Source organism: Bombina bombina, chromosome 1 (genome assembly GCF_027579735.1).
Source record: "Bombina bombina isolate aBomBom1 chromosome 1, aBomBom1.pri, whole genome shotgun sequence".
Classification (NCBI taxonomy): domain Eukaryota; kingdom Metazoa; phylum Chordata; class Amphibia; order Anura; family Bombinatoridae; genus Bombina; species Bombina bombina.
The window spans coordinates 1,113,260,390-1,113,277,650 of record NC_069499.1 but is presented as its reverse complement, the minus strand read 5'-3'; the positions used below and the strand labels follow the sequence as shown (position 1 = coordinate 1,113,277,650).

The following is a 17,261-nucleotide window of genomic DNA, read 5'->3' as shown; positions in this document are numbered from 1 at the left end:
AGGGAGCTTCTTGTCCCTCCTTGATGGTTGATGTAAGCTACAGTCGTGATGTTGTCCGACTGAAACCTGATGAACCCCCGAGTTTTTAACTGGGGCCAAGCCAGAAGGGCATTGAGAACTGCTCTCAATTCCAGAATGTTTATTGGTAGGAGACTTTCCTCCTGATTCCATTGTCCCTGAGCCTTCAGAGAATTCCAGACAGCGCCCCAACCTAGTAGGCTGGCGTCTGTTGTTACAATTGTCCAGTCCGGCCTGCTGAATGGCATCCCCCTGGACAGATGTGGCCGAGAAAGCCACCATAGAAGAGAGTTTCTGGTCTCTTGATCCAGATTCAGAGTAGGGGACAAGTCTGAGTAATCCCCATTCCACTGACTCAGCATGCACAATTGCAGCGGTCTGAGATGTAGACGTGCAAAGGGTACTATGTCCATTGCTGCTACCATTAAGCCGATCACCTCCATGCATTGAGCTACTGACGGGAGTTGAATGGAATGAAGGACACGGCATGCATTTAGAAGCTTTGTTAATCTGTCTTCTGTCAGATAAATCTTCATTTCTACAGAATCTATAAGAGTCCCCAAGAATGGAACTCTTGTGAGAGGAAAGAGAGAACTCTTCTTTTCGTTCACTTTCCATCCATGCGACCTTAGAAATGCCAGAACTAACTCTGTATGAGACTTGGCAGTTTGAAAGCTTGAAGCTTGTATCAGAATGTCATCTAGGTACGGAGCTACCGAAATTCCTCGCGGTCTTAGTACCGCCAGAAGGGCACCCAGAACCTTTGTGAAGATTCTTGGAGCCGTAGCCAATCCGAATGGAAGAGCTACAAACTGGTAATGCCTGTCTAAGAAGGCAAACCTTAGATACCGGTAATGATCTTTGTGAATCGGTATGTGAAGGTAAGCATCCTTTAAATCCACTGTGGTCATGTACTGACCCTTTTGGATCATGGGTAAGATTGTCCGAATAGTTTCCATTTTGAACGATGAAACTCTTAGGAATTTGTTTAGGATCTTTAAATCCAGGATTGGCCTGAAAGTTCCCTCTTTTTTGGGAACCACAAACAGGTTTGAGTAAAACCCTTGTCCTTGTTCCGACCGCGGAACCGGATGGATCACTCCCATTAATAACAGATCTTGTACACAGCGTAGAAACGCTTCTTTCTTTATCTGGTTTGTTGACAACCTTGACAGATGAAATCTCCCTCTTGGGGGAGAGAATTTGAAGTCTAGAAGGTATCCCTGAGATATGATCTCTAGCGCCCAGGGATCCTGAACATCTCTTGCCCAAGCCTGGGCGAAGAGAGAGAGTCTGCCCCCCACTAGATCCGGTCCCGGATCGGGGGCCCTCGATTCATGCTGTCTTAGGGGCAGCAGCAGGTTTCCTGGCCTGCTTGCCCTTGTTCCAGGACTGGTTAGGTTTCCAGCCTTGTCTGTAACGAGCAACGGCTCCTTCCTGTTTTGGTGCAGTGGAAGTTGGTGCTGCTCCTGCTTTGAAATTCCGAAAGGAACGAAAATTAGACTGTCTAGCCTTAGCTTTGGCTTTGTCTTGAGGCAGGGCGTGGCCCTTACCTCCTGTAATGTCAGCGATAATTTCTTTCAAACCGGGCCCAAATAAAGTTTGCCCTTTGAAAGGTATATTAAGTAATTTGGACTTAGAAGTTACATCAGCTGACCAGGATTTTAGCCACAGCGCCCTACGTGCCTGAATGGCGAATCCTGAGTTCTTAGCCGTAAGTTTGGTTAAATGTACTACGGCCTCCGAAATGAATGAATTAGCTAGTTTAAGGACTCTAAGCCTGTCCGTAATGTCGTCCAGCATAGCTGAACTAAGGTTCTCTTCCAGAGACTCCATCCAAAATGCTGCCGCAGCCGTAATCGGCGCGATGCATGCAAGGGGTTGCAATATAAAACCTTGTTGAACAAACATTTTCTTAAGGTAACCCTCTAATTTTTTATCCATTGGATCTGAAAAAGCACAGCTATCCTCCACCGGGATAGTGGTACGCTTAGCTAAAGTAGAAACTGCTCCCTCCACCTTAGGGACCGTCTGCCATAAGTCCCGTGTGGTGGCGTCTATTGGAAACATCTTTCTAAATATTGGAGGGGGTGAGAACGGCACACCGGGTCTATCCCACTCCTTAGTAACAATTTCAGTTAGTCTCTTAGGTATAGGAAAAACGTCAGTACTCGCCGGTACCGCAAAGTATTTATCCAACCTACACAATTTCTCTGGTATTGCAACAGTGTTACAATCATTAAGAGCCGCTAAAACCTCCCCTAGTAATACACGGAGGTTCTCCAATTTAAATTTAAAATTTGAAATATCTGAATCCAATCTGTTTGGATCAGAACCGTCACCCACAGAATGAAGCTCTCCGTCCTCATGCTCTGCAAGCTGTGACGCAGTATCAGACATGGCTCTAGTATTATCAGCGCACTCTGTTCTCACCCCAGAGTGATCACGCTTGCCCCTTAGTTCTGGTAATTTAGCCAAAACTTCAGTCATAACAGTAGCCATATCTTGTAATGTTATCTGTAATGGCCGCCCAGATGTACTAGGCGTCACAATATCACGCACCTCCCGGGCGGGAGATGCAGGTACTGACACGTGAGGCGAGTTAGTCGGCATAACTCTCCCCTCGCTGTTTGGTGAAATTTGTTCAATTTGTACAGATTGGCTTTTATTTAAAGTAGCATCAATACAGTTAGTACATAAATTTCTATTGGGCTCCACCTTGGCATTGGAACAAATGACACAGGTATCTTCCTCTGAATCAGACATGTTTAACACACTAGTAAATAAACTTGCAACTTGGTTACAATCTTATTTAACAAAAACGTACTGTGCCTCAAAGAAGCACTAAACGATTAAATGACAGTTGAAATAATGAACTGAAAAACTGTTATAGCATCAATCCTTGAAAACAACACAACTTTTAGCAAAGGTTTGTTCCCATTAGTAAAGTAACAATAATTAAATTTGAAACGTAAAAATAAGAGAGCAAAGTTTTTAATCACAGTCAATATATAAGTCTCACAGCTCTGCTGAGAGAATCTACCTCCCTTCAAAGAAGTTTGAAGACCCCTGAGTTCTGTTAGAGATGAACCGGATCATGCAGGAAATACAAGAGTAACTGACTGGAAATTTTTGATGCGTAGCAAAGAGCGCCAAAAACGGCCCCTCCCCCTCACACACAGCAGTGAGAGAGAAACGAAACTGTCACAATTAAAACAAGCAACTGCCAAGTGGAAAAATAATGCCCAAACATTTATTCACTCAGTACCTCAGAAAATGCAAACGATTCTACATTCCAGCAAAAACGTTTAACATAATAAATACCTATTAAAAGGTTTAATGTACTTTTTACAGAGTAATTCCAGTGAAGTACCATCCCCAGAATACTGAAGTGTAGAGTATACATACATGTCATTATAACGGTATGGCAGGATTTTCTCATCAATTCCATTCAGAAAATAAAAACTGCTACATACCTCAATGCAGATTCATCTGCCCGCTGTCCCCTGATCTGAAGCTTTTACCTCCCTCAGATGGCCGAGAAACAGCAATATGATCTTAACTACTCCGGTTAAAATCATAGTAAAAACTCTGGTAGATTCTTCTTCAAACTCTGCCAGAGAGGCAATAACACGCTCCGGTGCTATTGTAAAATAACAAACTTTTGATTGAAGTTATAAAAACTAAGTATAATCACCATAGTCCTCTCACACATCCTATCTAGTCGTTGGGTGCAAGAGAATGACTGGGAGTGACGTAGAGGGGAGGAGCTATATGCAGCTCTGCTGGGTGAATCCTCTTGCATTTCCTGTTGGGGAGGAGTTATATCCCAGAAGTAATGATGACCCGTGGACTGATCACACATAACAGAAGAAATTATCAATTTCCTTATATGACAGTTTCAGGAATGGGAAAAAATGCAAATAGCATACGCCTTCTGATAGAAAAAAAAAAAAGGCAACCATCAATGGGGTATTGAAATAATGAAAAAGTTTGGCGCCAAGTATGACGCACAACGTAACTGAAACTTTTTTGGCGCCAATAATAACCAGAAATGACACGCTCGCGTCACCAATGATGCAACCGTGTGTAAGGCTTCGGCGTCAATTCTGACGCCGGAAATGACGAAGTTGCGTCATAGACGTATTTTTCACGCCAAAAAAATTCTTGCGCCAAAAATGACGCAATAAAGTTTAGCATTTGGTGCACCCGCAGGCCTAATACCGCCCGCACTTGCAAGAAGTAGTCAATTGAAAAAAAGACTAAACCCCAGGTAATAAAAAATTTTCTTAAAAAATGTTAATATTCCCCAAATATGAAACTGACAGTCTGCAGAAGGAAATATATTTGCCTTGAGTCAGGTTCATGTAAGTACAATACATATATTTAGAACTTTATATAAATGCATAAAGTGCCCAACCATAGCTGAGGTGTCTTAAGTAATAAAAAAGATACTTACCAAAAAGACACCCATCCACATATAGCAGATAGCCAAACCAGTACTGAAACAGTTATCAGCAGAGGTAATAGTAAAATGAGAGTATATCGTCAATCTGAAAAGGGAGGTAGGAGATGAATCTCTACGACCGATAACAGAGAACCTATGAAATAGACCCCCGTTAGGGAAATCATTGTATTCAATAAGTGATACTCCCTTCACGTCCCTCTGACATTCGCTGTACTCTGAGAGGAATCTGGCTTCAACAATGCTGAGAAGCACATATCAATGTAGAAATCTTAGCACAAACTTACTTCACCACCTCCATAGGAGGCAAAGTTTGTAAAACTGAATTGTGGATGTGGTGAGGGGTGTATTTATAGGCATTTTGAGGTTTGGGAAACTTTGCCCCTCCTGGTAGGATTGTATATCCCATACGTCACTAGCTCATGGACTCTTGCCAATTACATGAAAGAAAATGGAGAACTAAGAAGCAGCCTGGGGAATCTAGACGTGACGTAGGGTGAACCTTGGAGAGATTGGCTACCCACGGTCACGTGATTCACCCAGGAAGTACGGAACAAAACCAACAGCACTCGCTATACAGCAGATTCTTACAGAGAGGTAAGGGATTGGGAAGACAAAAAGGCCCCACACAGCAGTTCTGTGACCTGCCCAGCAGCTCAGTGACCCAGTGACGAAACGAAAGGTACAGCTGACTGACAGGTACTGTTTTTGACAACAACAAAAAAACGGAATAAGATAAGTGGGAAGTACTTTTGAGACACAAATATTTCCTTCTAAAAAGACCTATACTTGTTCCAGAGTCCCTGCACCTTTTAGTTTAAGAACTTTATCTGATAAAGACGAACTAAGGAAGATAAGTGTCTGGTGGCAAAGCATACAGCCCATATCGCAATCCTGGGAGTTTTTTTTATGGAACTGACATTGTAAATATGTGGATTGAATTATAGCATTGATTTTGGCATCACTTTTATTAGGTTAGGGTGGGAGTGTGAATGTGTACACCGGTGTATGAACACATTATTATTATTTTAAATTAGCGCATAATAAATCCTATCTTTTAAGTGTTTCCTGTATTTTTAAACATTTTGATATATTGGAGCACCTTTTAGAGACATATCTCAAAGAATTAATGTAATAAATGTTATACTATCCTCAATATTGATTGATTGATTTACTTATTTATATATCCTTCTCTAAACTATTTTTTTTGTTCTAGCTTTAGTTACTAGAGTACTTATTGTTTATACATTAACCCTTACCAGCAAGGAATGCGCCATATTTTGTGATCATTCTAACTAGGCTGCATACATCACATTGGTGAGAATATAAAGGAATAAAAGGGTTATATCAGTGCTGAGGGTGTGTTTAGTAAAAGTGATTGAACCCTTCATTGACTGTATGAGTTACTAGGAAACAAGGTATTAATTTACTACAGTTTTGTGTATTCTGAGTTTACCATGGGGGTTAAAGCACGTCTGCATCATGTGTTTCTAGCAATCAGGATAAATCTTTGGTATAAGTTACTGTCAGCTAACAACTAAAATCAATGAATATATGATTGGAAAAAAAAAAAAGAAATATTCCCTCCATAAATGGTACCTACAACGTTGAAGAGCACTTTTATATACAGTATTCTATTTCACACACACAAAATTAAATACAGAACGCATCATAAACACTTTTTTTTCACTTTCTGCAATGAGGAGATTTTTTTTGTGATAATTTTCTGCAGGTCACTTTGAAATTAAAATTTTAAATGAAGCTGTTTACAACAAAGCCCCAGCTTAATTGAAGTTTGATGAATAATTGGAGAATAAAGCAATTTTTTAAGTTTTATAATATATTTTTAGAATGTCTCTTGAATAAATTTGTTTCCTTTGCTCTTGGTCTAACATGACATAAAAGGTAAAAATGTAGTAATAAAAAAAGGTTAATTGTTCTTAAAAATGTCTTACACCCAGGAGTCATAGCTTTGCAAACTGGGAAAGGATAGGGGGCAGGGTTAAAAAAATCAATTTGCTGTCACTTTGCACCACTGCTCCATATTTGACTGTACTCTTCAAACAGCTCTGGCTTGACTGCGTTAAGGAAAACTTACGCAGCCAGAGCACAGCACTGTTTGAAGAGAAAAGCCTGATGTAGCGCAGCACTGTAAAATTAATTCTGATTAAAGTTTATGCATGTGTCCTTTTCTTTCTGCAGAACTGCTGCATTTTCTGCGATGGCTTCTCAGATCACAGCATGTTCTGCCTTGGGGTACACACACAGTATAATTTAAATAAAAATGACAGTATAAATGCAGCATATATACTTACCACTCGGGCAGCCCTCTCCTGAGACTCACATTTCCGACAAAACCAGGGTCCTGTGGGAACCTGCACAATCCCATAGCAGGCTAGAAGAAAAAGGGAGACAAAAGGTTACTAGAGAAAGAAAGAAAACATAACTGTGGATTTAATGGATATTATCAATAAGGGGAGATGAGAAACTAATAGTGAACACCAGTGACCATAAAAGGGGAAGCTAAATTAAAGATAGCTTGAAAAAAAAATACTATTGCTATAGGCGATATGGTATTATTTTAGAGACAATGGTTAACGGGAAAGGATTTGTAATGTGAGAGTTGCTGTAAGGGTTTTAGAAATTGTGCAAGCAGTTAATTATTAATAAGTTCAATTATTTAATATAAAAAGTGTTAAGAATAGTTGTATATGGGGGGGGATTTACAATTGAAATTGAAATTAGCAGGAAATGTGCATCTGCATGCAACTGATACTGAAGTATCAATTGCTCACTGGCTGCACTGGTTGACAGGGACAAGCCTCCACAAGCCAGAAAACAATATGTACATTTCTTTTTTAAGCACAAGATCGTCCATTTTTACACACCAAAATAACTACAATACATTTAAAATGCTATATTTTTCAATGCAGCAGAGACAACAATATATGTTCCATGTCCATTTAATAGTGAAGACAGAAATTAAAAAACGGAAAGAAAAAATCAGTGTCAAGTCCCAAGGGATAGAGACAGGGTCAGGATGCAGCCATTTTAAAGGGAAACTAAAGACTGAACTGTATAATTAGAAATACTAAATTAAAATATCTAACCCATATTGTTATCTACAATACATAATAAAGCAAAAAGACGACAATGCATTTTTCACACAGAATTTTATTTACTTGGCTTCTTTCCAAAAGAAGCATTTGGCAAATTAAAGAATTTCCTTCTTCAGATTGACAGACAGAAAAGAAACCCCCCTCCAGGACATTAAACTAATAAATTCATAATCAACAAATACATAATAGACAATACAACTTACTTTGAATTTCAAATCAGCAGTAGATTTCTGAAAAAAAATTAGTTTCCTTTAATTTTCCTGTCCCTGTATCATGTGACAGCCATCAGCATGTCACACACTCCAGTACGTTTATTCTGTGAACTTGTGCACATGCTCAGTAGCTTAAGGAGTGAGTCTGCACATAAAAATTATATGTTTAATATTAACTGGGACCAATGAATAAGACAAATTAAACTATGGACTTAACCAAAGAATATAATTGCAAAGCCTGTACAATCACTGTACATTGATTAACTGTTGATGAAGTTATACCATGCCCACCAGAGTAAGCTTTGTCTGTCATGATTGCAATTGTATCTGTTTTTGAAAATCTAATAAAAAAATACCTAGGGCGCAATTCCGATATACGGCGCAGGTTTCGGCGCAAGCGTGGAAACCTGCGCCGCCCGTAGTATCACCTCGCACATCGGGCTATCACATATACGGCCCCGACAGTTGCTAAAGTGCCGTAAGTCGGACAAACTAGCGATGTCCAGAAATAAGCGTAAGTACAAATTTCTGGAGTCGCCAGTGACTTACGGCACTTTAGAAACTGCCGCCGCCTAAAAAAACTAACTAAAGTCTTAAATCTCCCGTTACTGTCTAACACAGCTCCCAAAAATAGCCCGACACGTATACCCCTCTATCCGCAATCCCCCCTCTCACTCCTAACAATAAATGTATTAACCCCTAGACCGACAACCCCCCACAACGCAATAAGCCCAATTATTAACCCCTAAACCGTCATAGCCCACACCGCAATAAACCTATCCTAGTATTAACCCTTAAACCGCCGCTCCCGGACCCCGCCGCCACCTATATTAAATATATTACCCCCTAATCTGACCCCCCTACACCACCGTCACCTATATTAAATTTATTAACCCCTAATATGATCCCCCTACACCGCTGCCACCTATATTAAGTATATTAACCCCTAATCTAATCCCCCTACACTGCCGCTGCAACCTATATTAAATATATTAACCCCTAAACCTAAGTCTAACCCTAACACCCCCTAACTTAATTATTATTTAAATAAATCTAAATAATAATATTATTAACTAAATTATTCCTATTTAAAAATAAATACTTACCTATAAAATAAACCCTAAGATAGCTACAATATAATTAATAATTACATTGTAGCTATTTTAGGGTTTATATTTATTTTACAGGTAACTTTGTATTTATTTTAACTAGGTATAATAGCTATTAAATAGTTAATAACTATTTAATAGATACCTAGTTAAAATAATTACAAAATTACCTGTAAAATAAATCCTAACCTAAGTTACAAATACACCTAACACTACACTATCAATAAATTAATTCAATAAACTACAATTATCTCAACTAAAATACAATTAAATAAACTAAACTATATTACAAAAAACAAACACTAAATTACAAAATATAAAAAAAAAATTACAAGAATTTTAAGCTAATTACACCTAATTTTAAGCCCCCTAATAAAATAAAAAAGCCCCCCAAAATAATAAAATTAACACCCAAGTGCTCCTTACCGGTCCTGAAGACTGGCGGAGAAGGTCCTGTTCCAGGCGGTGAAGTCTTCTTCCAAGCGGCGACCTCTTCTTCTTCTTCAAGGAACCAGCCGGCGCAGAGGAGTTTAAGACCGATGACCGCGGAGCTGAAGACCATCCACTCTGGAACTGAAGACCGGCGATGCTGGAACTGAAGATCGGCGACGCTGGAACTGAAGACCGCAGAGCCATGGAGCGTGGAGGATCCTCTTCATACAATCTCCGCCGTACACTGAATAGGAATTCAAGGTACGCGATTAAAAATGGCGTCCCTTGAATTCTTATTGGCTGATTTGAGCCTTCAAATTCAAATCAGCCAATCGGATGAGAGCTACTGTAATTCTATTGGCTGATTTGAATAGCCAATAGAATAAGAGCTACGGTGTAGGGGGGTCAGATTAGGGGGTAATATATTTAATATAGGTGGCAGCGGTGTAGGGGGGATCATATTAGGGGTTAATAAATTTAATATAGGTGACGGCGGTGTAGGGGGGTCAGATTAGGGGGTAATATATTTAATATAGGTGGCGGCGGTGTAGGGGGGTCAGATTAGGGGGTAATATATTTAATATAGGTGGCGGCGGTGTACGGGGGTCAGATTAGGGGGTAATACATTTAATGTAGGTGGCGGCGGGGTCCGGGAGCGGCGATTTAGGGGTTAAACACTTTATTAGGTATTGCGGTAGATAGACATTGCGCATGCGTTAGGTTTTACCTTGCAGGCAGTTTAGGGAGTTACGGGGCTCCAATAATCAGCGTAAGGCTTACTACATCTGCATTTTGTGGCGAGGTGAAAATGGAGTAAGATTTTTCCATTTTCGCCACGTAAGTCCTTACGCTGTATATTGGATACCAAATTGCGCGGCTTTTCTATATCAGTCTATGGGCCAAAAAACGACGGCCGAAGTGTGAAATATACGAGCGTAGCTTCTATGTTACGCTGTATATAGGATACCAAACCAGCGCAAATTTTGGCGTTGCCGGCGACGCTGCATATCGGATGGGGCCCCTAAATTAAAGAAATTGGAAGTTTTTTATTGCATGCTCTATATGAATCATTATGCATAAGTTTGAGAGAGACAAAAAGTCCACACTTCGCATCACATTTTTGTATAAAGCTAAATTAAGAACTTTCAGCCCGTAGGGGAAATGTCTAACCTTTTATTAAGGTAATGTGCCAAGAAAAAAAATGATAGATAAGAATTACTTTTTGTATTCCTTGACTTTCCAAAGTAACCATTTGCCAAAACAATATTTCCTTAAGCATAGATCATATGAGTTTAATATTGAACAACAAAGATAAATTATTTTAAATGCAAATTAAAATGTATTCATGTGGAACACTGACTTATGACTTTCAGAATAGGCTGCCGCTATGATATATCTAACTTAACATTTTCACAAACAGTTAAAGGGACAGGAAACACCAGATATGTTGTTGTTTAAAAAGATAGATAAATCCTTTATTTAGCGTGCCCCAGTTTGCATAACTAACACTGTTATATTAATATACTTTTTACCTTTGTAATTACCTTGTATCTAAGCTTCTGCAGACTGCCCCCTTATCTCAGATCTTTTGACAGACTTACATTTCAGGCTATTAGTGCTGACTCTTAAATAAATACATGGGCATGAGCACAATGTTATCTATATGGCACACATTAACTAAAGTCCTTTAGCTGTGAAACCTGTCAAATGCATTCAGATAAGAGGCGGCCTTCAAGGGCTTAGAAATTATCATATGAGCCTTCCTAGATTTAGCTTTAAACTAAGAATACCAAGAGAAAAAAGCAAATTAGATGATAAAAGTAAATTGGAAAGTTGTTTAAAATGGCATGCCCTATCTGAATCATGAAAGTTTCATTTTGACTTTACTGTCCCTGTAAAGTACAGGTAAAGCAAGCAAAATAAAGAATTAAATGGCATAGCAGATTGTTGTAATTACTCATAATAATACATGCTATGAGGAATAACATTTTAAATGTATTGTCCTTTTAATATAAATGATTTTGTAAGCAGACTCAGGACTACCTTGTACAGGTAAATGTAGTTTGGTGAAAAATGCCAGTAAACCTTCCCTTTTGCATTACCAACACTGTTATATTAATACACATTTTACATCTGTGATTACCTTGTATCTAAGCCTCTGCAGACAGCCCCCTTATTTCAGTAATTGTGAAAGACTTGCATTTTAGCCAATCAGTCTCCTCTCATAAGTAACTCCATAGGCGTGAGCACAATGTTTTCTATATGGAACACATGAACTAACACCCTCTAGCTGTGAAAAACTGTCAAATGCACTGAGATGAGAGGTGGCCTTCAAGGGCTTAAAAATTACCATATTTGTCTACCTAGGTTTAGCTTTCAACAAAGAATACCAAGAGAACTAATCGATTTTGAGGATAAAAGTAAATTGGAAAGTTGTTTAATATTGCATGCCCTATCTGAATCATTTAATTTTGACTAGACTGGCAGTTAAAGTCACACATTTTAAGCCATACATATGAAAGATCAACAATGTACCATGTTAAAAATATGTATTAATGTGTATAAATAAAACTAAAGTATTAATGGTTCACTCGCTTATGAGGACAAGCAAACACTAAAATAAACAGTAGTCTGTGTGTTTGTTTCTAAGAAACTGTAATACCTTTTAAAAGGGACAGTGTACTATAAACAGTGTACTATAAAATAGTTTTTTCTTTAATGTTTTCCAATGACTTGATATACCAGCTGCAGAGTATAAAATGAATGAAAAATTGCTTCTTAAGGTTTATTTTTGTACATGAAATAGATTGTTTTGGTCTTTGAAACTACAAACCCATTAAAATAAGTTCAGCTTGCAGGCAAATCAGATCTCCTTATTTTATCACTTTCTGTACACACACATGCTTATTTATATTATCTCTGTCTGTATACCAAAGCCGAATATTTGAGAGAACTGAAAATATAACATTTTATTATGTCTCTCTCCTAACCACCCTTCTTTCGGCAGGTATGTTAACACAGCTTTTCTATAGCCAAACTTTCAGTACAGGTAGGAATACCACCCGCAAAATCAGATATTTCAAATGCCGATATAATTATAAAGGTAAAATATATATTTTTAAATAATTCAATACACTGCAGCAGGTTAATTAGAAAAAAAATATAGGATACATTGTCCCTTTAACAAAAATCAAGAATACAATAATGAAAGAATGAAAAATGATTGCCTGATAACTAAACCGTCCAGAGTTCAACAGGTTCCCATGAAGTATAAAAATAAATCTGATAAAGGAAACAGATATCAACATAGTGTGCCAGTTACTTTAAAGAAACTCAGTAAAATTGGAAGCCTTCAATATGCAGAGCTAAATTACAGTAAAATGGGGACAAAATAAGTAATTAAAGTATATTGCAAACAATATTTGCTACGTATAATTAAGCATTTTACATTACAATCTCATATAGTTTATGTAATGTTAAAAAAACGGAAGTAAACAGGTCTTATCCATTTGGATGGACAGAAATAAAAAATATGAAAATGAAAGGGTAGAACTACCTAAAGACCAGAGTGCATAGAGACAGTGTTGTTTCTGCCCAGCAAACCTAAAGGGAAAAAAACTCTCACAATGGGTGAGTGGCTACTATGGTGAACCAAGAAATCAAAAACACACAAAATACATATATATTATTTTCTTCAGGCAATGCATAAGTATATACAATGTATCTGCTCACCCATCTATGATTAAAACCACATTCATTACCTATCAGTATATATACGCACACACTATACTCCTACTTTGCTCACACACTACTCATACCACCTCCGCATGTGGTTTCCTGATATCTTTGTCTAGCGACTCAGAAAAAGATTTAAAAGAGAAAGAAAGAGACCACATCCGTATGTCAGCAGCATGCAACCCAAGGAACAGGGACCTTTCTCCAAAAATCAACACTCCTCTCGTAGAAAGTTTATATTCATAAACATTACAAAACACAAACTTTCACATCATAGTGTACACACAATCAAAGAAACAAGAGATTTGTAGGATAAAGTTGAATTTACAACACAAGCAAACCTTTCCAGTTCTAAACACAACTCAAAAGGGACTTCTCAGAGCATAAATAACCACACATTCAATTTAATCAGAAGCCTTAATATTCTATTATAACAAAAGAAAAAAAAGAAAACAATACACATACATATATATTTTTCTGAAAGGGACATGAATTCATTTTTTTTCCCTTTCCTGATTCAGATAGGACATGTCATTTCAAACAACTTTGCAATTTACTTACATTTTAAAAGTGTTAATTTTGGAGCAGCAATGTACAACTGAAATCTAACTGAACATATTGGGTGAGCTAATGAGAAGAGACATATATGCAGCCACCAATCACCAGGCAGCTCTCAGTAGTGTATTGCTGCACCTGAGCCTACCTGGATATGCTCTTCAACAAATGATACCAAAAGAACTAAGCAAATTAGATAAAAGACATAAAAAGGAAAGTTATTTAAAATTGCATGCTACATCTGAGTCATAAAAGTTAAATTTTTACTTTACTGTCCCTTTAACATTACACTTTTATTTATTTATTTTACCAGGAAGGATACATTGAGATTTCTCTCGTTTTCAAGTATGTCCTTTTAAATTATGTGGACATCTGAGGTCACACAAGCCTCTCATTATGACACACACACACCTCTTAGCAAGTGTATACAAAAGCATCCCTAATACAAATTCTATTAACAGAAATATGAACAGCAAACATCTGAAAACAAATGCATGCAAATATTCATGTTCACAACCATGTAAACTATACCTCACCTATGCTATAAAAAAAACAGACTCTACCCCATTAAACTGTAACTTAACTTAGATATCTTGTGCTTCCACTGTCACTTGGTTTTATGTATATTGTAGATAGATAGATAGATAGATAGATAGATAGATAGATAGATAGATAGATAGATAGATAGATAGATAGATAAACAAAAAGGTGCCTTTTTCCTTTCTTTAATATTGAGTGGACTCGTATATACAACCATATATGTTCTTTAATACTCATCCTCTCCACAGTGTTCTCCACCTAACAATATCTCCACTCTAGGTAAAGCATTTTCTCTGAGATTATATCATGTTACATTTAATAAAATATTTGTATTTGTCCACTTTCCAACATATACTCTAACAATCCAAACTGTCTCTTTTTATTATGGTCACATTTGCCAGTCAGTTTCTCTCTGTTTTACTTACCACATTCATAATACCATCTATATTCTCTAGCTACATCCACCTGTAAGCATCTGTATACTCAGGTGACAGCATTTGACTATTAAAGACTCACACCTCTGCATTAAAGGGACAGTCTAGTCCAAAAAAAAACTTTCATGATTCAGATAGGGCATGTAATTTTAACCAATTTTCTTTTATCACCAATTTTTCTTTGTTCTCTTGGTATTCTTAGTTGAAACTTGAAAGCTTAACCTAGGAGGTTCATATGCTAATTTCTTAGACCTTGAAGGCCGCCTCTTAAAGTGTCAGTAAACATTAAAAATAATGTTATATAATTCTGCACATAGTGCAGAATTATATAACATTATATTAGCGCAATCTTTATAAAACAAAAATTTCCCCTTTGAATTTTTTAAAAAAACTGCTGTTTTACAGACCCGCTCTCTGTGATCTGCTGAGCGGGTCTGTTTTTTTCAAACAGCGCATCGGGCCAGCTGTATAGTCACAGCCCGGCCCGGCCGCGCCATAGCACTAAGTGCAGCTCGCTCCTGCTCTGTCAGACAGCAGGAGCGAGCTGCACTTAGTGCTATGGCGCGGTCGGGCCGGGCTGTGACTATACAGCTGGCCCCGATGCGCTGTTTGAAAAAAACAGACCCGCTCAGCAGATCACAGAGAGCGGGTCTGTAAAACAGCAGGGTTTTTTTTTTTTTAATTCAAAGGGGAAATTTTGTTTTATAAAGATTGCGCTAATATAATGTTATATAATTCTGCACTATGTGCAGAATTATATAACATTATTTTTAAGGTTTACTGTCCCTTTAAGAATGCATTTTAACAGGTTTTTCACCACTAGAGGGTGTTAGTTCATGTTTTTCATATAGATAACACTGTGCTCGTGCACGTGAAGTTACCTGGGAGCCATCACTGATTGGCTAAACTGCAAGTCTGTCAAAAGAACTGAAATAAGGGGCAGTCTGCAGAGGCTTAGATACAAGATAATCACAGAGGTAAAAAAAATTATAAATATAACTGTGTTGGTTATGCAAAACTAGGGAATGGGTAAACAAGGGATTATCTATCTTTTAAAACCATAACAATTCTGGTGTAGACTGTCCCTTTAAGAGTTGCCAGATGTCCTTGCTACTTTCCCACCCTTTCAGTACTCATCTGCTCTAATTTCTCAGTCATGTCACTATTTATCTGGTCCAGTTATTTAATACTGCCAGAATATTTTTGCGATAAGTGTTATAATCTTTTATTATAGTTACTCTCATCTCCAAGTGTTTATTCTATTTACCTCCCCTGCTGTCAGTATCTATTAATGCCATTTGCCCTCTCATGAATCTACTTGATTGCCCACCTCCTAATGGTACTTTCTAATTGTTCCTATTGTCAGTTTCCATTAATTGTAATTGCCCCCTACAGGCACTGTCCCTTTAATTTGTATGCCATTATTGTCCGTATCTGTTCCAACTGACCAATCATCTCGATACTTTTGATCACCATGATCAATATCTGAATTATCCTGTCAATAACCCTGGCTATGGCTGCTTCCTATCAATAGATTTATTTTTGTAGCTGCCACCTTCTAAAAACTGTCTATAGCAGGTGTCCACGTTATCCCAGCATTTCCCTCTAGACACGTCCTTCTATCAATATCTGTTCTGTCAATATCTATTTAGTTGCCGCTTCCTCTCAGTATCCCTCTTTTACTGTAAACCTCTCAGAATCTCGCTGTTCAAGTTGCCCTCTCCTCTCACGATATGTATGTTCAAGTAGCCCCCAGTTCTTGATATCTGCTACCGTCTGTCAGTATTTCTCTATTCTACTCGCCATCTGTATACACAGCTCTTTATCCTAGTTGCACACTTCTGTCAGCCCCTCATATTATTTTCTATATTAGTTCCCTATTGGCAGCATCATTCTGTTACTTATCTCCTCTAGTATCTATAAGCTGAACCCTGCTGTCAGTATCTGTCACCTCCTGTCAGTAGGTACCCCATAGCAGCGAATTTGCCCCCACCTTGATGCACAGCCACATTGCACCCATGTCCGTCACAATAGACAAGCGGGTTCTCGGCCCAGCCTCTCTCATCTGAGCACACGCAGCAGCCTCCAACCATCTCCTTCATCCTCCCATGGATCCGCCGCTATCCCCGGGGCCGGGCGGCCGACCAGCCGGGGACTCTACGCATGCGCGGCTTGCTCCGCACAACCAGGAGCACTGCGCGTGCGGACACAAAACAAACAAGGACACCGAGCATGCGCTTTGTTTGAGATCTGTTTGCATTTGCGCAATCTCAGAATACTATGCGCATGAGCGAGAGCGACCTTTTTTTACGCTTTAATCCGGGTAACTGATTATTTTAAACTGCTAAAAGGGGTCAGAAAAATGTGTATATTTTGTAATAAGTGATTAGTTTAGGCTGATACAAGAAGACATGGCCTTCAAACTGTAAATGTTGTATTATTTAAGACTTTTACAATGTATATATTTTTTATATATATGAAAAATAAAACCCTTATCTACACCGTTTACATAGCTTTGCCTAAAGAGGGAGCCTTACACAAGTGTCTGCTTATTGTTCACGGGCATCAGAAATTCGGTGCGATTTTATTGGAGGCAACTGACAAAAGTGCAAGTGTAATGTAAAAATGACATTTTGTTGAAA

At 38.2% G+C, this 17,261-nt stretch overlaps 1 protein-coding gene across 1 annotated transcript in view; it reads right to left on the bottom strand.

The window, feature by feature from the left end:
• MLLT6 (MLLT6, PHD finger containing) overlaps positions 1 to 16,736 on the bottom strand; it is a 374,449-nt gene extending 357,713 nt beyond the window's left edge. Inside the window, exons 1-2 of the mRNA XM_053697755.1 lie at positions 16,613 to 16,736; positions 6,799 to 6,878 (exon numbers count right to left, since the gene is read on the bottom strand). Of these exons, the coding sequence (XP_053553730.1) occupies positions 6,799 to 6,878; positions 16,613 to 16,721 (189 nt within the window). The 5' untranslated portion in view covers positions 16,722 to 16,736. The remainder of the gene's footprint in view (positions 1 to 6,798; positions 6,879 to 16,612) is intronic.
• Between the last annotated feature and the right edge of the window lie 525 nt (positions 16,737 to 17,261).